This window comes from Podarcis gaigeae (genome assembly GCF_964106915.1).
Source record: "Podarcis gaigeae genome assembly, chromosome: 7".
In the NCBI taxonomy this organism is placed as follows: Eukaryota; Metazoa; Chordata; class Lepidosauria; order Squamata; family Lacertidae; genus Podarcis; species Podarcis gaigeae.
The window spans coordinates 36,616,795-36,638,165 of NC_139683.1; the positions used below are offsets into that span (position 1 = coordinate 36,616,795).

At 42.4% G+C, this 21,371-nt stretch overlaps 1 protein-coding gene and 2 long non-coding RNA genes across 10 annotated transcripts in view; 2 read left to right on the forward strand and 1 right to left on the reverse strand.

Moving 5' to 3' along the window:
* Nucleotides 1-21,371, forward strand: part of LOC310848764 — a 202,969-nt gene that overhangs the window by 39,880 nt on the left and 141,718 nt on the right. The window lies entirely within an intron of this gene.
* On the forward strand, nucleotides 803-18,396 carry LOC310848756. Its single transcript, XR_014566588.1, has 3 exons — nucleotides 803-824; nucleotides 7,163-7,232; nucleotides 16,075-18,396. It is a non-coding gene; the product is annotated as an uncharacterized lncRNA (long non-coding RNA).
* Nucleotides 17,754-21,371, reverse strand: part of CHD7 (chromodomain helicase DNA binding protein 7) — a 142,131-nt gene continuing 138,513 nt past the window's right edge. For all 8 annotated transcript variants that reach the window (XM_083747506.1, XM_083747499.1, XM_083747505.1 and 5 more), the window contains 2 exons: nucleotides 20,859-20,963; nucleotides 17,754-19,628 (listed from right to left, as the gene is read on the reverse strand). In XM_083747506.1, the coding sequence (XP_083603632.1) occupies nucleotides 18,663-19,628; nucleotides 20,859-20,963 (1,071 nt within the window). In that variant the 3' untranslated portion in view covers nucleotides 17,754-18,662. The remainder of the gene's footprint in view (nucleotides 19,629-20,858; nucleotides 20,964-21,371) is intronic.

The following is a 21,371-nucleotide window of genomic DNA, read 5'->3' on the forward strand; positions in this document are numbered from 1 at the left end:
GTCCCTTAAATAACCTCCCTTTATTGCCACAATTTCAGTTCCTGTTACACAGGACAGCTGAAAGCTTTAATTTCTGATTTCTTAAAATTTGTATCAAAATAGTACTTTTTTGTATTAAAAATAATGTGCAAGGAAGCCAGCAATTAACTCCACCCACCCCAGTAACACACATGGAAACAGAAACTGACATTTGGGCAATTAAGAGACTATTTATCACTAATCTCTCAGAAGTAAACAACAGAAAACAAAGCAAATAGCAGGGCCTGCAAGCAAGAAACTCTTAATTAATATTTTAGAGGACTAGTAATGTGCTGAAAAATTCTCCTGCATTTTTCTACCATTCACTATCAATTAAAGAAAAAATAAATGGCATCAGAAAATTATCAAAGGGGATGTTTTTATTTTGCTAGGATGGTGTGCACTTGTGTTATGGTTTTGAAGTAGCTAAAGGCTGTTTGTGAGAGTTTTTTCTTTTATTCTACAAATCATCTCACCAGTGGTCTTCACACTACATCCTTCTAAGATGCCCTTACTCCAAGTAAATCCCAGGGGAAGACATTGTGAGCTAACTTCCCCCATTAGTCTTCTTTAGATTAAGAAGCATGGGCAGCCAGAGAGACTGCAAAATTTTGGAGAAATGTTTACTGAACACGCACACTATCTCACAGCAATAAGGTAAGATCAAAACCCCACACCCACAGAAATTCTCAAGCACCTCTCAAGTGTCCTGAGAATGAGACAGAAAATTTGAATCCTTTTTTCACAGAGGCAAGAAACCCTTCAAGAAACTGGAAGACAAGGCCTTTGCTGGCTGGGAGTTACTTGTGAGTAAACATTACAGAAGGATCTTGACCATGCAGAAGGGCATTGCTGGATAATACAGCACTTTACTAACCTCTGTGTGGAATCTCTGTTTTAATTCCAACCCTGGAAAATTTCAGAAGTGCAGTGCTAAATAGCTCAAAATGTGTTAGTGTTATGGCAGCGAGGTCAGCGGTTTAAAGAAAATAGTTAGCAATTGTTCTAAGCTACTACAAGCTCCATGTATGAGCCTAAGGCTGAAGTCCTTTGCACATGTACTAGGGAATGTGTCCCTTTGAGTTTGGAGAACCTTACTTCTGAGTAAATCTGTTTAGGATTAAGCTGTAAGTAGCTCTTTAGAACCTCTTTTCTATACTTGTTCAGAAGCTATTTTGGTGTGATGTTCTGCAATGGCACATTTCATTGAAAAGGATCGTCCCATTCCCCTGCATAATTTGGCTTATTCCCTAACAATCTTTACAGCTTAAAGTGTAAATTTCCCCTGACATCCCACCTTAAATCTGTCTTAATACAATATGAACTCATTGTTTTTTGTCCTTCCCACTGAATCTCATAGTGGCCCTGGTAAATTTTTGAAGATGCTGTGCTTTAGAAGACAATAGCCTGCCCTTTCTTGCTAGGCTATCCTCGTGATAAACAGAACATGCTGTTGCTCTTTTCCTAAAATTATGGGGCATAAAACTAGCAATTTCAGAAGTAGTAAATTAGCACTAGTGTATTGTGGGGTGTTAATTTTGTGGATTCACGCACACATGTCTGGACAGCATAATTCCAACAGCTACAGGCAAGGGGAGATATGGTCCTGGTGGTGGGCTTGGTCGGGTAAGGAGAGTGGGCAGGAATTGCCTACAACAGTGGTTTTCAACCAGTGTGCCGTGGCACCCTGGGATGCGGTGGTCAGGGGCAACACTGGCCTCTGTCCTTCTTTCCTTCTCTCTGTCCTCTGATGCCCTCTTGCATCTCTGCCTCCCAAAGGCTTGCACAGCTGTTTGTTACAGAAGCTCTGGCTACAAGCTCCCCAGGCGAATGGTGTCTCTGGGGGTGCTGGTTGCCAGGAGCTGAGGTGGCCTTGGAGTAAGCAAGCAAATGGGTGGGGTATCCCTGTTAGCCAGTCCACCAGCCCTTGCTGTTGGGAATGGACAGACAAGTGGGAGACCAAGCAGGCAGGTGGGTTCTGTACTGGCCTTTCTTGTACTTGCTGTGTGCAAGGCCTTCCTAGGAGCTGAGGGCCTGGTACTGAAGGGGAGCTTTTCCGCCATGCAGGCCCAGCAGCACCTGCTGCCACCACTGCTGCCTCCCAAGGTGAATAAGGTGCTAACCTCACATTCACCTTTGGCCAGTCTCCATCGGGCCACTAAGGCTGGGGCATCCTCTTCCCAGACCCCTAGGGTGTGGCATGTGGAGGCACCTCTCTTTGGGGCAGGGGGCAGGTCAGTGACCAGGGGTGGCGGCAGTAGTTGCCCAGAGTACTCCCAAAGAAAGAAGAGAGGAGAGGAGGCTGCAGGAACACTCCACAAGAGAGGATGTTTGGGAAAGGGTGAGAGGCTGCCAGCTCTGGAGGCAAGGGGTGGCATAACAGGGCTCCTGAGTCCCACAGGGGTGCCGCAGAAAGAATGTAGTTGGTCTAGGGAGCTGTGGACTTAAAAAGGTTGAAAACTTCTGGCTTGGAAGCTGTCTCCTTGACCAATACGCCCTCCTTCCACCAAAATTTATGTTGTCCTGTCACCCAGTACCTGGTGGTACTAGTTAATGCCAGGTCAGTCTAGAACAAAGCATTTATCTATAATAATGGACAAGATACTTAATTTCACTACGCCAGTGTGGTGTAGTGGTTAAGAGCGGTAGCCACGTAATCTAGGGAACCGGGTTCGCGTCTCCGCTCCTCCACATGCAGCTGCTGGGTGACCTTGGGCTAGTCACACTTCTTTGAAGTCTCTCAGCCCCACTTACCTCACAGAGTGTTTGTTGTGGGGGAGGAAGGGAAAGGAGATTGTTAGCCGCTTTGAGACTCCTGAAGGGGAGTGAAAGGCGGGATATCAAATCCAAACTCTTCTTCTTCTTCTTCTTCTTCTTCTTCTTCTTCTTCTTCCTGTGTCACTGAGACCTGGGTGCACCAACTGGGCAGAATTGGCCTGGCTCAGCTTTGTCCACTGAGTTATGGAATGCAGCATTCACACAGACGACAGGATGGGGGCGGGTGGAGTGAGAGTTGCTGTGGTCCAACAGCATACTTGACAGGGAGGTGCAACCAATCAACAGTCTGCCATGAGTATTCTTCATACCGAAGTTTCAGTATTTACCTATTGCATTTCTACTTTATGTGTTCTTTGTATGCACTTAAAATGCTTACATGCATGTCTAAGCTTATACATGAAGCTACCTTGACTGGCATCATGAATATGCTACTTAGAATTGTCCTTTGAGGAGATGAGGAGGGAGCTAGTTGGGTCTTCTCCCCAGGTTCTGTAAGTCCTTTAGTATTTGGGTGGGGTTGGAGATGGGGTTTCTTTGGCCTCACCTTGAACCTGGCTTAACCTTGGTAAGTGACCACTCCTCCCTTTGAATGTAAGCTTTTTCTTTTTTCCTTTTAATGTTTTAATGTTTATGAATGCTTTCCCCTGTCTTGTCAAAATTATTACAGGGATTGCCAAAGCAGGATATGGGACTTTTCATTATTGGTGTGAATTTCCCCTTCCATCCATCTCAACCATAATTAATTTTGCAGCACAGGTTCATGTTGAGATTTAAAGCCCTGCTTATAAAATGAATTAGGCCCTCTCCTCATCTTATTTGGACATTCTCAATGTGAATATGCTCAAAGTGTAATAGAGAGGCAATTTATGGGAATGAAATCTCTTCGGTGTCCTAGGCTCTGGCTTTATTATGTCGGGTCTCCTCTTCCCATTTGTTTAGAGGACAGATACCATTCATTACTTGGGGAAAGCTCAACAGGTTGCTCAGCAGGCATTTATATAGACTTGGAAACGCATGTGGGGCTATTAGAGGGCGGGGCTTGGATATAAAGTTTTGTCTGTGATGAGGATTCTCCCCCCCCCCCAATAATTACTAAGGCTGAAATTCTAACCCAATTTACATAGCAGTAGGCCCCAGTTAATTCAATAGGACTTACTTCTGAGTAGACATGGTTAGAATAGTTTCCAACTATGCAATGAATTTCAGTGTGTCCGCTCTGAGTATGACTTAGCTAGAGATGCCACCCTACGGTTTCAAATTATAATACCTATAGACTTAAATTAATACAGATGTAAATAAAAACAGTATGAAGATCCAAGGGTCAGATTTTTAAATTTTGCATAGCTTTCTACAGAGCTGTTGAAAGGAGTGCTCTGCTGGAGGAGGGGACAGGTGGGAATTGTACTCAGGTTTGCCTGACTCATTTATATTGCCCACACTGAGCTAATTAATTTCCAAGACATGATAAAGCAAACGGAATCTATTATTCCCTCAATCCCCTGGAGCAGATTTTGAAGGTGCTGAAGAGGAGGGGAGGGGAGAAAGTTCCATTGCATGATCCAATGTTGGTTCTGCAAATGGATGTCCACTCCACACTGCAGCTATTCTATCAGGGCAGAATAAGCAACCATGTGTCATACTGTATGTGCATCGCTAAATACACAGGCACTTCCCCATTAAGCCCATAACACTAAGAGGTGGATGGAGTTCTGGACATTATATACCCTTGTGCAAATTAATTGAAACAAACAATGTAATTTATTGTACAAAACTCACATATACATATACAAAACTCACATATATGTACATTAGTAACGGATATGATCTCCACTATTTTTAAGCAGCATTTGAACATGGTTTGGCATGGAGTCTACTAGGTTTGAACAGTCACTGTTGATTTTCAGATCCCTGTACCACACTTGAATCAGCGCCTGAATGAGCTTCTCCATAGTCGTACAGTCTACAGCACGGAGGCGACTTTTGCATGTAGCCCACAAATTCTCAATGGGATGTACGTCCGGGGAATTCCCTGGCCAATCAAGTACCTGTATTTGCTGCTCTGTCACGAATTTATTCACCACTTTCGAAGTGTGGAAGGGGGCTAGATTCTGCTGCAATATCCCAGTACTGTAAGAATACCTCTTTTCCAGCTCTGGTATAACTCTCTTTCGTAGAACTTCAATATATTGTGGCGAGCGCATCATTCCTTCCATTGGCTGCAGGCTTCTGATACCATAATGATCAACTGTCTTTTCGTGTTTGTTTTGAGTACAGGATTGCGAGTAAGATAGAAAACATGTTTTGTTTCAATTAATTTGCACAAGGGTGTATATTATTTGTAATCAAATGTGTCATGAAACAATAATTCCAAAATGGTTACAGCTTTCTACTGCGATAGGCAACTCCCAGTGTCTCTGGTTGAAGTCACTCCATGTTATATTTTTTCATACAGAAGGATTTTCACAAAGCTGTGCCAGCATCTCATGAAAGCATGTGGAGTATTCATTTTGCACCATCACTTTGCATAACATTTTACCTCTTAAGGTACTTGCACATCGTATCGCTTGCATCTTTTAATGCAGAAATAAAGAACTCTCCTTTTAAAAGAGAAATACTGTATTTCTACTCTGTAGCATGGTTTGACAACAGGAAATAGGTACACTCTACTATGTAATACAAACAAGGGGCATATAGGAGGCAAGCCAAGTGAATATGTGCGTTTCATGAAATCTGCAAGCATTTTTTTTAAAAAAAATACCTACTTCAAAATACTTAGTTCAATAAAAATAGGAGATCCCATTTCCACCAATAGATGCTAGAAATCAGGATGCTTGTATTATAACAAAGTATTTCTCTTCCCTTCTATAATAGTAAAGTTTTCATTTTTCTATGTTCCATTCAAATCAGCAAAGATGTGAGATCCCTGCAAAGACTGAAAGCCAAATAACCAACAGGTCAATTCTAGGAATGGAATTGTACAAACAGATGAAGAGCTGAATCATGGAATCATAACACTGTAGAGTTGGAAGGGAACCAAAGGGAAACCTAGTTCAACACCCTGCAACACAGGAATATGTAGGACAATCCCCCTCCTATGTACACATTTTTTAAAAAATATTACCTTAGCCCTGGTTACTGGAACACATGGTTTGTACTAGTTACCCTCCCTATTTTACTAAATCAATCATTACCATCCCCACCCACCTAAATCACTCCAAAGATGGAACAGAGCCACACAGCAGGCATTAAAGATTGAGCAGCAGCTATCCTGGCTCCTTCAGCCACTGTTGCCATCTTTTTTGGAGCTATTAATGAGGCATATTAGTGAAAGGACTATTTCCTTGCTCTTCAATAGCAGAACTAGATTTCTTAAAAAGAACTACACTTTTTATATGTGTTTATATTCTTTATATGTATTATTTTACCAGTAGAGGGTAAAAAATACACTCAAACTGTGGTAAGCAAAACGGAAACTTGCAGGAACTTCTCTAATTCACCTAGCAGGAACTGCTGGTGAGCTAGAGGTGGTGTCCTTATAGGCCTGGGGTAGGAAATTTGATGCTGTCATATTATAGCTCCCATCAGCCCCAGACCAGGGTGAAAAATAGAGGGCATTATATGGGAGGAGTTGTGGTCCACAACCTCTGGAGGGACACAGGCTTCTCGCCCCTGCTGTGGACAATCCCAAAATTAAATTGAACTTTTTGCTGCTTTAAATGCCAATACATGGTACAGTATATATCAAACTTTCAAGAAATACAGCAATGCCATCATCATCGGCACACACTGGCTAATGACTGCTTTCAGCTTAGAAATCTAAATTTATGCTGCTATGTGCCACTCTTTAGGTCTTACCTTATGAATTGTTGTTCAGTGCATCTTCCTGGTTTGTAGTCATACTACGTATGTGTGTTTCTCAGTCCTTGGCCAGTCATAGTTCAGACAACCAAGGCTAGGAAGCAGCCCTTCCTGCCGTTTCCATTGGATCACTTCCTGAACTGGATTGCAAGTTAGTTTAGTATGGCCCAGCCCATTGGCCCAGTCCTCTTCCCCACACTTGATTTAAAACTAAGTCAATGTGGGTCATTCTACACCCACCCACCCCAATTCTCTGAATCTCCACTTATCTTACACACACACCTACCCTAACCCTGGAGGTATCGCTCTTCAGTAATTAGTAAGGAATAAGATTGCTGCTTATACTGACCACTCTTCATGCTGTGCAAAATTAATATAAAGGTGTACCATATTATAATTATTTTCATCAACAATTTATGGTAATTTCCTTCCTGTAACCAAGGAGATGACTACACTAAAAGGTGGGAAGGTGTTGATTTTGTACTCTCTTTTTTTGGTTCCCCTAAAGGGAAGTTCTTTCCTTAAATGACTACTTCAGAACATGAAAATCTGGCCAGCTTATATAATGTCATGGAAGTGTAAGTATAGAGTGTTCAACTAGTGTTTCTCTGTTGCACTTTAAAAGCAAGTTGGGTGTTTTACTTCTACCTTCGTGTTACCTTTGTGAAATATGTTAACAGATTTTATTGGCCACAAAGTACAGGTCTGATTAACTAAATCAGCACACATCTTTTTAATATTGTCCCCTCCCCCTCCTGAACTTCTAACCTGACATAAATACATTGCATACTCTAACCTGTTTCTCCTGATTATTAACCTTGAGCATGGCAACCTATAAATCATCTATGAAACAGCTGGTGCTCAGCATTGCCCTAAAGGTGTATGATTACCATCGTTTTATATATATATATATCTAGGTATGCAGACATGAAAAATTCATTGAAGAGCTTGGTATTGTAAGACTTATTATAATGAATTTTCACAAAAACATAGATCATGCTGGAAATAGGTGTCTGCTTATTATAATGCAGCCATTTATATCTCCCTGAATTGCCGAGTCCATGGTTCAGCTGTTGTGTTAAAAGTCAAATACGATGATTCCTGAATAGATTTACACTGGTCAGTTTGCATGTACTTCAAGGATGGGAATTTGAATTTAGTCATTTTACAGATCTTAGTGCCGTGAAGTTGAGTAATATAAAGTTGAAAAGTTCTAAAAGCAAAGGGAATGGGATCCTTGAACATTCCCTTTGGAGGATATTCATGATGGTCACACATTCCGCCTCCCTGCTCTAAACTACTGAATTTGCCCATACCATTTCAACAATGGCTAATGTCATATGTGTTGGCATTCCATAGAAACAGAAGTTGTGGCAAAAAATGGACATATGCACAAAGGCATTTCCGGACCCTCTCTCTCTGCAACCCCCTGTAAATCCACCACCACCACTCCTGGTGTGCAGGGAACCATATGTAATCTAGTACAAATGCAATTCTGGTCACCTCATAGCAAAATTTAAGAGTTGAAAGAAACATAAGAGGCAACTAAAATAAATTGAGACACCTTCCTTCTGAGGAAAAGCACTTGGGGATTTTTAATTGCTAAATCAGGGACCGGGTGGCGCTGTGGTGTAAACCACTGAGCCTTTGGCTTGCCGATTTAAAGGTCTGTGGTTCGAATCCCGGTGATGAGGTGAGCTCCCATTGTTTGGTCCCAGCTCCTGCTAACCTAGCAGTTCAAAAGCATGCAGTGCAAGTAGATAAATAGGTACCACTCCGGCGGGAAGGTAAACAGCGTTTCCCTGCGCTGCTCTGGTTTCGCCAGAAGTGGCTTAGTCATGCTGGCCATATGACCTGGAAGCTGTCTGAGGACAAATGCCGGCTCCCTCGGCCTGTAAAGCGAGATGAGCGCCGCAACCCCAGTCATTCACAACTGGACTTAACTGTCAGGGGTCCTTTACCTTTAATTGCTAAATCAACTCCTCTCCTAATGCAAGGGTTTATGAAATCGTACACAACAAAGAGAAATTATGCCTTTTCTCCTACTGGACATGTTGTTGTTGTTTAGTCATTTAGTCGTGTCTGACTCTTCGTGACCCCATGGACCAGAGCACGACAGACACTTCTGTCTTCCACTTCCTCCCGCAGTTTGGTCAGACTCATGTTTGTAGCTTCGAGAACACTGTCCAACCATCTCGTCCTCTGTTGTCCCCTTCTTCTTGTGCCCTCCATCTTTCTGGACATAGGGAGTCACAAAAGCCCCCTTCAGGCATTCAGAATGAACACCTGAAAGACTCGCTAGAAACTTAAGACTCCCCATTTGTACCCTAGAGACTAGAGACTGACACGTCATGTTGGCTGTGGCCAGTCCACCATTAGCACCAGTCTGAAATGAGCTCCACACCCTGGATGCATGTGTACAAAGCTTCTTTAACAGCACCCTTCCAAATAGATATTTCGGTAACATAACTTCCATCTGCCCCAGTCAGCATGGATGACAGGACCCATAACAGCATATGGAGGCCACTCGGTTGGGGGAAGTGCTGTAGGGCAGCAGTGGGGAACCTTCAGCCCACAGGCTTAATTAGTCCTGTCAGGTAATCCAATTAGGTATCTGAGGTGGTTTCTCCCGAACCATGCCCACCCCTGTCATATGTGGGACAGGTATACATGGTTGGGATCAGCTGCACTGTGGGGACACAAACTTGGTTCAACCAGTGTTCTCATCCCCACGGAAAGAGCTGCAAGCATGAAACCACCTTCAGAATGATGCAGAGAGTGTATCTGCTGTGGTGTGTGCAGTCTTAGAAGCTGAGGTATGAAAGCTAGGAGCTAAATGGCACCTTAAACCTAGGTTATGGGAGCAACAACGGAATATCTAGGCATGCTTTATGTATAACAAGAATACAAAGCTGAAAATGAATGAGCTGCAGCTAAAATATTATGTTCACTTTTCACATAGTCTAGTCCTTCCCTTGCCCACCCCCTAATATTCTTAAGAGGGCCTCTTCTCCAGTCTTCAGAGAGTAGCTGGAAGTGGGGAGGCAGAAAAGGTCCTCCTTTCCTTCCACTCTGCTCTTTTGATCTGAAATTTCAGGTGCAGTACTGTGCCCAGAGCTCAGAAACTACTCGCCCTAATGAAATTCCTTGTCGCAAAATGCGCTTAAGACAATGGGAGTTTTGAACACTGAGTGTGTGCTTAGCTGGTATGGTCTAGAGAGCATTTTCATATCTTCTGCACACATCAAGTACTGAACACGCAAATGGAGCTCCATTGAAGATTAGCAGTAGGTTCAGCACTGATAAAGAGAAGCTGTTATTCACACAACACATTGATTTGCAGGGTTTTCAGCCACAAGAGTTGGCGGTGCTCATTCATTTATAAGTTTTTTGTTTGTAAGTTTCACGGAGGGTGGCTCTGTTAGCCATTAATGGAACATCTATGTTCAGAGACAGCAGTTCTTTGAATACCTGATGCTGGAAACAGACATCATGTGATGTGCTGGAAATAGACTCATGGATTCGATGGATCTTGGGCCTGATGCAGTAAAGTGGTCCTTAGCGCAATGCCCTTTTTATGGCTGTTATGTTTCCCTCAAGTCTCTGCCAGAATCTCAAAACACACTATGGACCAAATGGTACCGATCTCCTTCTCTTTCTTTGATCTGTTGTCTCTAGGCTCTGCAGAAGAAGCTGAGCTGGCTTACGCTTAAAAAAACCCCAGCCGCACATACTTGTGGAGGTTCGTGCCAACACAATTTGCAAAATCCTATTCTAGCCAAACACCAATTCGCAACCATCCCTACCAAGAGATGCAGCTGGTCTCCATTCTGATCCCAGTAGTCACAGCGAAAGAAAAATGGTGCCCAGGGTTGTCAAAACGACATGAAAAGCTGTAACAACATTGGCATCAAGATGAAGCAATGAAGGCAGATCAAAAAGAAACTAAGGAACCATTTGATTGACAATTGCTTGAGGAAAATAAACCCTGTAATCCACACAGTTGCAGGAGAAGAGATAGGTGTCAACTAATGGAATTGAAAAAAAGCTCAATAGGAGAAGGGTAAAAAATGCAATCTGTGAAATGTACTCTTCAAATAGAGATGAATAGTATTCCACCCTCAGCCCCCACAAAAATAACAATAAGGTATATTGACTAGTCTTCAATAAGATTGTCCTGGTAATCAGTGCTGCCTAAAAAGAGAAAAAAACAAAAACAAATATATGGTCTCAGCAGCATGCAAAATCTGGTGCAGTACTTATATTTAATGGCATTTCAAGTCTCCATTCTGTTGTAACGAAGTTTTAATTCCCCAGTGACGCTAATATTGTATATATGGTAACTGGCACATAACCCCCCCCCCCCCCGGTTTAAAAAAAGAGAATGTGGGAGTTGTTGCAGGGATGATCAAGAAATCAATAACGATTTTCACAACCAAGGCTCCAGTTGTGGGATTCTGCCATTGAACACTTTGAAGGTGGCAGCATGGTTTCCTCCTTGTCGGAGAGGGGGGTGAATGTAACTGGAAATGAATTAGGCTGATGTAATCTGTCATGGCTCTCCAGGCAGCATTTAAGAATAATGCCATTTTGTTGAAGGTCACACTGTAAATTGGTGTACAGCTCAAGCAGCCACTAACACAAATGCATCACTGAGTCAACAAAGCTGAGTGTGATGTTTGTGCTTAAAACCGGACAAGATTCAATCGAGAGCAGGGATCCTTAATTATTATTATTATTATTTTACTTAGTGCTGTTCTCTCTGGAGATTAAGTATCCAGTCAGTTGGTGATGGCCACTCTTTAGCCAGATCTCTGGAACTTCTCTTCCTAGGCCAAATCAAAATAAAATAAAAATGGAGGAATCAGGGAAAGGATGGAAGAAAAACTCTACAGCAGGGGTCAGCAAACTTTTTCAGCAGGGGCGGGTCCACTGTCCCTCAGACCTTGTGGAGGGCTGGACTATATTTTCTTTTTTTTGGGGGGGTGAACTAATTCCTGTGCCCCACAAATAACCCAGAGATGCATTTTAAATAAAAGCACACATTCTACTCATGTAAAAACACTAGGCAGGCCCCACAAATAGCCCAGAGATGCATTTTAAATAAAAGGACACATTCTACTCATGTAAAAAACACGGATTCCCGGAGCGTCCATGGGCCAGATTTAGAAGGCAATTGGGCCGGATCTGGCCCCTGGGCCTTAGTTTGCCTACCCATGCTCTACAGCAAAACCAGGATGCAAACAATCATCTCAGCAAAATAAACCAGAAGTAGGAGGGAACAGTTTCACAGTACTCAGTAGAACTTCCTTCTAAATGTGGTAGGGTTGTAACTTATGACTGAAAACAAACTGGGTGCACTGGGACAGCAATCTGCTTCCTCGTTCAGTCAAAATACAGAAGATGTAAGGCAAATGACACAAAGAAGTTACACAGCCTGCAGAAGTGCTTTTATACTTTCTAATGGGCCATGTCTCAAACATTGAGAAGAACTACCACCAAACTGAAAGGGGAGAAAGTACAGCATGAAGGACTTGCTTCCCAAATGCAGTATCACTCTAGTTTTATCAACATGGTCAGTGATCAGGGATTAGAGGCTTGCAGTCTGATAACATCTAGGGAACGCAAGTTTCCCATCCCTTACAAATGGGTGAGAGGGATGTGCCATTTGTATTTTAAAATCTGCCATGGGCAGCAACAGTGTTGTTATGGAGAGTGGGAACTTAGTCTTGCCCTTCTTGTTATTTTCCCAGTTACAACCACGTAACACTGAAGTTGCTTTTAGACTTGTTTTGCTGACAGCATAGAAGATAGGGACCTGTACAATGCATCTCTTGTGCTTTGATTTTTAAACAGAGCTAATAGCAGTTTGGGAGAAAAGCAGAGACATTACCTTGCCAACAAAGGTCCGTATAGTTAAAGCTATGGTTTTCCCAGTAGTAATGTATGGAAGTGAGAGCTGGACCATAAAGAAGGCTGATCGCCGAAGAATTGATGCTTTTGAATTATGGTGCTGGAGGAGACTCTTGAGAGTCCCATGGACTGCAAGAAGATCAAACGTATCCATTCTTAAGGAAATCAGCTCTGAGTGCTCACTGGAAGTGCTCACAGATCGTGAAGTTGAGGCTCCAATTCTTTGGCCACCTCATGAGAAGAGAAGACTCCCTGGAAAAGGCCCTGATATTGGGAAAGATGGAGGGCACAAGGAGAAGGGGATGACAGAGGACGAGGTGGTTGGATAGTGTTCTCGAAGCTACCAGCATGAGTTTGACTAAACTGTGGGAGGCAGTGGAAGACAGAAGTGCCTGGCGTGCTCTGGTCCATGTGGTCACAAAGAGTCGGACACGACTAAACGACTAAACAACAACAACAATAGCAGTTTTAGGTGGTGTGATTTCATTAGGAAAATGTTCCAAGGGGGAAAGGGTTAAAAATCCTGCGGAACTACTACCCTTATCAAAATTTCAACCCTTCATCTCCATGGCTATTTAAAATGGTGCTGGTGGAGAGAACATCTGGATACTTGTAAGAGGTCTCTCGCATCACGTCTGTTTGCATAAAAGCAAGAGAGAAAATAGAATTATGAATTTGAAAGCCACAAAAGTTCCAGTTTGGGGCCCAAAACACTTACAGAAAAAGTTTGTATAGTATAGTAAATGAATTATAATAGATATTGGGAATGTTAACATCATTATGTAACCACGTTCTCAATTTTGTACACTTATCCAGATTCTTATATGCCTCACTGGGGCAAGCTCGTGGCATTCAAGTGGTATGCGATTACCCTTGAAACCAAATCTGTCCCCCAAATTCTACAAGAATGAGTTACCTTACATGACCACCAAAATCACATATTGGACTTTGGCAAACTTAACTAGATCAATCTGTCCTGGAGTGGGGAGTAAGTTGGGATTTTGTTTTTGTATCTTTTCCTTTTTTGTAGTTGTTGTTATATATTAGAAATCAGTATAACTGTATTTATTTTTAAAACATTAAAAAAATGAAATAAAGCAGGAGTTGTGCAAATTATGCACATTTGCACCACTGTACTTTCTCTAATGGGGGACGCGGGTGGCGCTGTGGGTAAAAGCCTCAGCGCCTAGGGCTTGCCGATCGAAAGGTCGGCGGTTCGAATCCCCGCGGCAGGGTGCGCTCCCGTTGCTCGGTCCCAGCGCCTGCCAACCTAGCAGTTCGAAAGCACCCTCGGGTGCAAGTAGATAAATAGGGACCGCTTACTGGCGGGAAGGTAAACGGCGTTTCCGTGTGCAGCTCTGGCTCGCCAGAGCAGCGATGTCACACTGGCCACGTGACCCGGAAGTGTCTTCGGACAGCGCTGGCCCCTGGCCTCTTGAGTGAGATGGGCGCACAACCCCAGAGTCTGTCAAGACTGGCCCGTACGGGCAGGGGTACCTTTACCTTTACTTTCTCTAATCCATCTCTTTTACAAATAGGGCCTTTATATAGATTTTGGATTTTTCTTTATGGCAGAAATTAGAGCGGAAATTGCTAAATGGGTTTTTGGAGTCCACAAATTTGCAAATAATTGAGTACATTGAAGTATTATATAAATACTGCAATTTCTTGAAGTAACTAATGAAAACCTACTGTCAGTGCAGATCATTATTTCCTGTTCTAACAACCCATGTCAATATACCAAATATTTCCAGAATCAGCCATTTTTCAAGACACACATTCACTAGATTTGCTTTTCTAAAGAGGAACAAGTAGCATTTTCACACTGGAAATACTTTACTTTAATGCCAAGATTCAGCCCCGATCACTAGGTTCAATTCCAGTCACCAACACTTTCATATCAAGATTCAGTCCCTCAGTCCCCTGAGTTGGTTTAAACTTCATCCTAAGCCAACCGCCCCACCCCTCAAAGTAGCTATGCTCCCATTAGGAATCCCATTCTTTTAAAATGAAAGCACATGTGCCTGGTTTTAATTAGAAACCAGCTGGTAGGAGAAAAGGAATCACCAAATACCTCCAGGTTAGAATCCTTAACCTATCATTCCATGGGTGATGGCAGTATGTCCACAAGGAAAGCTGTGTCCCCCCCACTTCACCGTAACATGTCCCACAACTCTACCTCAATTCCACTGTCTTTCTGTTTACCTACCCCAATTTTAATATGATAATTTTATTATTTGTACCCTGCCCATCTGGCTGGGTTTTTCCAACAGAAAACTAAAGACAACAGAACACTAAAACACAGAACACTGAACAGAACACTGTGGCTTCCAACAGAACACTAAAAACAGAATAAAACTTCAAACATTAAAAACTTCCCTAAACAGGCCTGTTTATTTCTGCTGCTTCAATTTCTTAGCGTGGTTATGTTTACATAAGAGGGGTACATTTCCCCATTTCATCCCCCCACAGCCTACATAGATGGCAACACACTGGGCATAGCATGGGGGTAATGAGAGGTGGTTGTGTGCCTTCTTTAGTTACATCCAGCCCTGTGCTATGCAAGCCACTCAAGATCCAGCACACAAAGACTATACAGCAGGGGTAGGCAATCTAAGGCCCATGGGCCACAAGCGGCCCACGGGGGTCATTTAACTGGCCCCCGAACCAAGCCACCTGCTTGGCGAGTCCCTGCGTGCTGCACTAAACCGGCCCAGGGACACACTTCCGTGGGGCCAGAAATCGCATCTGTGCAGATGCAGATGCCGGAAATTGCGGGTGCAATCAGGCCCACAGAGGGATCCCCGCTGGAATGAACCAGCCCAGACAAGGTAAACCTTGCTGATCCCTGCTATATAGTATGAATAAGAGGAATATACATTGTCTCCCTATACTGCCCTGGTATGTAGCTTGTGCACACATATGACAGCTTAGTGGGGAATGAAGAGTTTTACCTGTAGATACTGCACCCTTCTCCATGGAACATTCAGTCACTCATGCCATTAAAGGTAAAGGTACCCCTGCCCGTACGGGCCAGTCTTGACAGACTCTAGGGTTGTGCGCTCATCTCACTCTAGAGGCCGGGAGCCAGCGCTGTCCGCAGACACTTCTGGGTCACGTGGCCAGCGTGACGAAGCTGCTCTAGCGAACCGGCACCAAAGCAGCACACGGAAACGCTGTTTACCTTCCCGCTATAAAGCGGTACCTATTTATCTACTTGCACTTAAGGGTGATTTCGAACTGCTAGGTGGGCAGGAGCTGGGACCGAACAATGGGAGCTCACCCCGCCGCGGGGATTCGAACCGCCGACCATGCGACCGGCAAGTCCTAGGCTCTGAGGTTTTACCCACAGCGCCACCCGCGTCCCTCCACTCATGCCATTACCAAAAGAAAAAAGCACAATCATATTAAATGTGTCTGCATCAAGGAGGATAAGGCTTCAGTATTGCTTTCTTTAATTCATATAGACTTTATGGTCACAATTTATCAGGACCTCCTCCTTTTCAGATAGAGAAGCGGGGCTTGTGCTGAACCTTCTCATAGATTCTGCACTGTTTCTATTGGCTGCGCAAGGGAATGAGTTGTTTCACACCAGACATCTTCTCCAAGGACATTAAATATGTGAGGGCTCACACCATCGTAAAATGGACACACAGCCGCCAGAAATAAAGGATGCTATAGGTTGGTGGTTTGTGTGTGTTATTTGTTTTTTAATTGCCTTTGCTCTTGACAATTAAAACTCCTTCCCCTGGGATATCATTAACCTTCATTAAGTTCCTTGCTGGGAGTATAAAAATTAATGCATTACTAGGAATAGAGACAAAGAATCTTACACGGTGGTACTTTTACAATAAATTCCAGAGTTTGTTGAAAATGAGTCATTAAAAAAGTGAAAAAATTAACAAGCTGATAATATGAATGCACACACAGGATATGCCACTCTTGATCAGATTGATGGCCCCTCCAAGTTGGTTTCTAGATTTTTATGATCGGCTCCATATGTGAGGCTTGACAGGAAAGAATAATGCATTCAGTCAACTGTGCAATAATGTGTACAGGAAAAAAAATCTTTCCTGACCTCTATTAGCTCTCTATGATCTATTAAAGTGGAGGTAACAAGACATTTTGATCTTCACTAATTCAAACGGTGCACATCTTTCATTCACACAATATTCACTTTGCAGCTGTTCATTCCTAACTTTGTTTTCATTGTTCGCAGAGACTCCTCTTTCCCACATTCTGCCCTCTCCTGTCATCATATGCATGTGCTTTTAACTGAACTGGTCCTTAGAATAAAGGTCACTTTAAGTTTGCATTATTGGGCGCTGCACAGCAGCTAGACAAATGTGCAAACGAGCTTCATAAATTATTTGAGATTTCTCCTCTATCAACTGTTATTGGATTCTGGAGTACACCATCAGCATTGTGCTAGAAGTATTTCTCTAAAGAGAGGTCTGCACCCAGCAGATCCAGCTTTTCACCCTCCACAGTGAAGTGCCTCACCCTTTAACTTTATGTCAGGATTGCTGTATGCTCATCCTGGCGACACAGTACAATGAAAACAATAACTCTCAATTGATACATTATCAAAGGTCATATGAAGTTACAAATCAGAAGCTTGCCAGAAGCAGCTTAAGTTTTCTTTAAAGTGGGTCAGTTGTAGTTTCCTGTAGGTTGTTTGACAGTGGTTTCTGGCATCACAGGCTCTGGTCTACAGGAAACCACAGAGCCTTTATGTCCTCTGCTCAAACTACAGCATTGTGTTTTTCTACCCATTAACCAAGGATAAATGACCTAGATATTGTGCCTATCAAAGCCTCATTTCTCTTTTACCCTTTTGTTCTTTAATGTACCACATTATCACACGCTGAACACATTTGAAAGTATTCCTAGTCTCACAAGCCCTTTTGAGAGAGTAATGCAGGGTTTTGTGTGTCTTTCTGAAGCTTTAGCTAGAGTGGAATAATATGAACATAATTCAGGATTTTTCTTCTTGTCTATTTCTCACAACCTACCAATTCAGTATATTTAGGGACAGAAAAAGCTGGCAAAGGAAGACAGAGTTTTTTAAAAAGGTACCAAAAAAGAAACACAATTATATATTTGCTTCTATTGAGAATACAAAAAATAGTAAACACCAGTTGTGATTTCCCTAATCACTACATTCTATAAATTACATCTCTGCATATCATGAGTCACTTTTATTAAAAGCATCATTACTACAGTTGGCAGCAATTTACATCTTATCTTACATGATAGCAGTTTCCAAGGGAAAAAAAAGACATCACAACGAAGAAAAACAAATACATTTACAAAGTCATGTCTGTAAACTTCAAGGCTAGTTTAGAGTTGAGGTAATCTGTTTAGCTTTGTGGCTAAAGTAACAAAGTCCTTTAATTCAAAAAGGTACCTGATTTTAATTTTTTTTTGTTTTACCAGTGCATTACAAGATCACGAGACGATTTAACTGTAGTTTTATCCTGCAAGAACCTTTTCAGTGGGTAATTTCCAAAAGGTACTCTTCACATTCAACAGCTGCCTTATTATTGCTGTGTCTCAAGACAGAGAGACATTCACACTATCATGGAGATTGTCAGAGAATGTGTGTATGTGTACATGCACAAGCGACCCCCCCGTATAGTCAAAATGATGCCCGAGTATGATATGTGTGGTAAATTTCATCTTGACTTTCACAGCAAAGAATAAAAATAAAAAATTAAATATATAACTTCATACTTCCTTTTAAGCAGCACTTCCTTCTATTTAGTGCCACTCTATTACAAATTGCTGCTTTTATAATACCAATGGTACCAAAAGGGAAAACAAAAAGCAGAGCATTATGTCAATTTCCTTAAAAAGACATGATCACCTCTCAATTTCATCTCTCCTAGGGATAATAAATAATGCACTGCACAATACTTAATGACCAAGATACCTTTTGACACATCTGTATAACATGACTTGAACTTTTTTGTTTGCTACACTATGTTACAGAACAGCTTATAAAAACTAATTATGGACATTAACTGTGAGTGTAAACAGTAGGACTACCACTTGTCAAAAGTTTAAAACACTTTAACAGTAACTGGTACTGCTTACTCATCATTTTCATTGTTTTCTAATTCATCCCCCCCATCAAGCGAGTCTAATTCTTCACCCTGTGCTATTTCATCTTCTAAAGCAGAGGAATCTGCAGTTTTATCAAGGCTCTCCTCTGCATCACTGCCCTCTAGATTTTCTTCATCTTTAAAGGCAGCTCCTTCAGTTTTATCAGTAACCTTCACTTCACTGGAGCCCACTGCATTCTGAAGTCCTGCTAATGCTGGGAAACCAGGTAGTGTCAATCCTCCCAGTCCTGGAGGTAGAAACATAGAAGGATAGAACAGGCCAGGAGCCATGGTGGACAGAAGGAAAGGATTGAAGGTCAGAGGGTTGGCAGGCAATCCAGTGGTGGCGGTGGTGGTGGTTGCTGCTGCTGCTGCAGCGGCAGCAGTTACACTGACAGATCCATTTGCGGAGTCAGTAGCAGAAACAGTGTCTGTGCTTTTCTCAGAGTCTTTGTTCTCCTCTTCATTCTCAGTCTTCTTTTCTTCTACTTTTGAAGTGCCATCTTCAGAAGTTTCTCCTTGACTGGAAGCCATAGTGGTGTTTCCAGAAGCAGCTGTAATTGGGTTATTCAACAATCCACTGAGTCCAAACATGTTGGGCAACCCTGCCATACCTGGCAACATCAGAGGCAGCATGGTAGCTGGATTTTTAGAATCACCCCCAGCAGCAGCGGCGGCGGCGGCTGCTGTCGCTAGTCCTGGAGGGAAGCCCATGAGACCTGCAAGCTGGAGAGACTGTAGGTTCTGCAAATTCTGAAGGCTCGTGAGATCCATTCCAGCGAACAGACTGTTCATCAGCAGTGGGTTAATTCCCGAAGTTGAAGCTACAGCAGCAGCTGCTGCAGCTGCTTTGGCAATTTCGCTTTTTGGCCTTCTCCCTCTTCTGCTTGCTCCCTCTTCTCGCACAACAGGTCCTGTGAGAAGACGGTCAAACATGGACTCTGGAACAAAACCCTGCATATGGGGAAGAAAGAACATTCCATGCTGTTACGCTTCTACCTACAGGGATGCCTACCGATTTAGAATTTCATGTAGGGCAGCTCACATGACAAAGCAGAGCGTACAATCCCAAGGGCAAGGAAAAGAACAGGTATGCTGCCAATTAGATCTTGTTCACAAAGCAGCCCTTTTCCTCCTCCCATTAAAGGCCAGATCATACATTTGAACATTGTCCAGTAAATAAGCTCTCCCTTCAACATCATCAATATGATATAGCAAACAAAACAATGGTAAAAACAAAGAAACCAGAAACAGTAGGTAATGCTCAGAAGACGAGACTTCCAAAGAAATCTGATACAATAAACACACCAGATTTATCCAGCCTTGGAAAATCCGAAGCAAATTAAACATGATGTGGTCCTTTGTCTGACAAGTACTAGGCTTCTAGGTTTTAAGAAACAGAATGCCTCTGTACACACCATGTCCAATGCCTAAGGTTGAGAACAGGGAAATTCCTCACAGAACTCAAACAAGGCAGTCTACATACTTAATCAAAGAACGAGTTTTATTACAAGCATGGAAGGTTTTATTCCATAATCAATTGTGTATTAATCTTGTATTTAATAGGTATTCCTAAGACAGTCGTGCACTAATAATGAAGCTGTTACAAATGTCCACCAAAGCGGGTAGCTACCGTTTCACAGCAGTGGTTGGGAACTTCTGGCCTGTCAGCCTAAATGGACCCAGCAGGCCTCCCCATTTGACCTGCAAGGCTGTTTCAGACAAGCCACACCCGCCCACCCGCCCTACATATGATGTTGTATCTGATGTAAGATGTTGGGCAGGTAAAGAAGTGGCTCCCTGTCAAAAGCTGTGTTTGCAGGCACTGCCGATCAGCTGGTTGTTTGTGCTTAAAAAGCCCTGTGCCTTTCCAAGTGCCACCAGGTTCACTAATGCTGGCAAAGGCAAAGAGCTCTGCAAGTGCAGACAATTTGTACAGGCAAAGAAAACACTTTACGTGCCATCACTGTGATGCTAGGTGATTGACAGGTAGGTGACAGTCAAAATGACTGTTGGGGAACCTAAGCATCTGCCCCGCTGGCTGGAAACATTTCTCCACCCTGCTCGAGAGAGGAAGACAGGATCAAGCCACATAACATGTTCTTAAAGTATATAGATCATAAGACTCTAAAAACAGTTAAAAATGAAAAGCAAAATCTATCCAGAAATATAGTTTTTCCTTACAGATTGTTTAACGATGTCAGTCCAATCTGGAGCAACAGCAAATTCAGGGTTTTCTTCTAGCCATCTTGGCAGGTCCTTCATTGGAGGGGCCATAGCTCCACCCATCTAATGAAACATTTTTATGTTTTATTAACAAAAACTTACTAGTAGATACTTTATATGCCACTTATCAAAAGTATATTTTTTGTTAGAGAACAATTACAGAGCTGGTAATCAAAACATGACAAAAGTTCAACTCAACCATGCATTAAGTGTGGAAAAAGTCTTCGCCAAATATCCTAAGATTTCTGCAACTCAAAATTCAGAATACTACTTTGAACAAAGTGATGAAATCTATAGAACTTGCATCAACCTATTAAGGCAACTAATTAAAGGTATTATTATTATTATTATTATTATTATTATTATTATTATTATTTAATTTTTATCATATAATTAAAGGTTATAATCTTTAATCTAAGCATCCTACTAAAAATGCAAGTGCTAGTCTAAAACAGAATTTGGAGTTAGAGC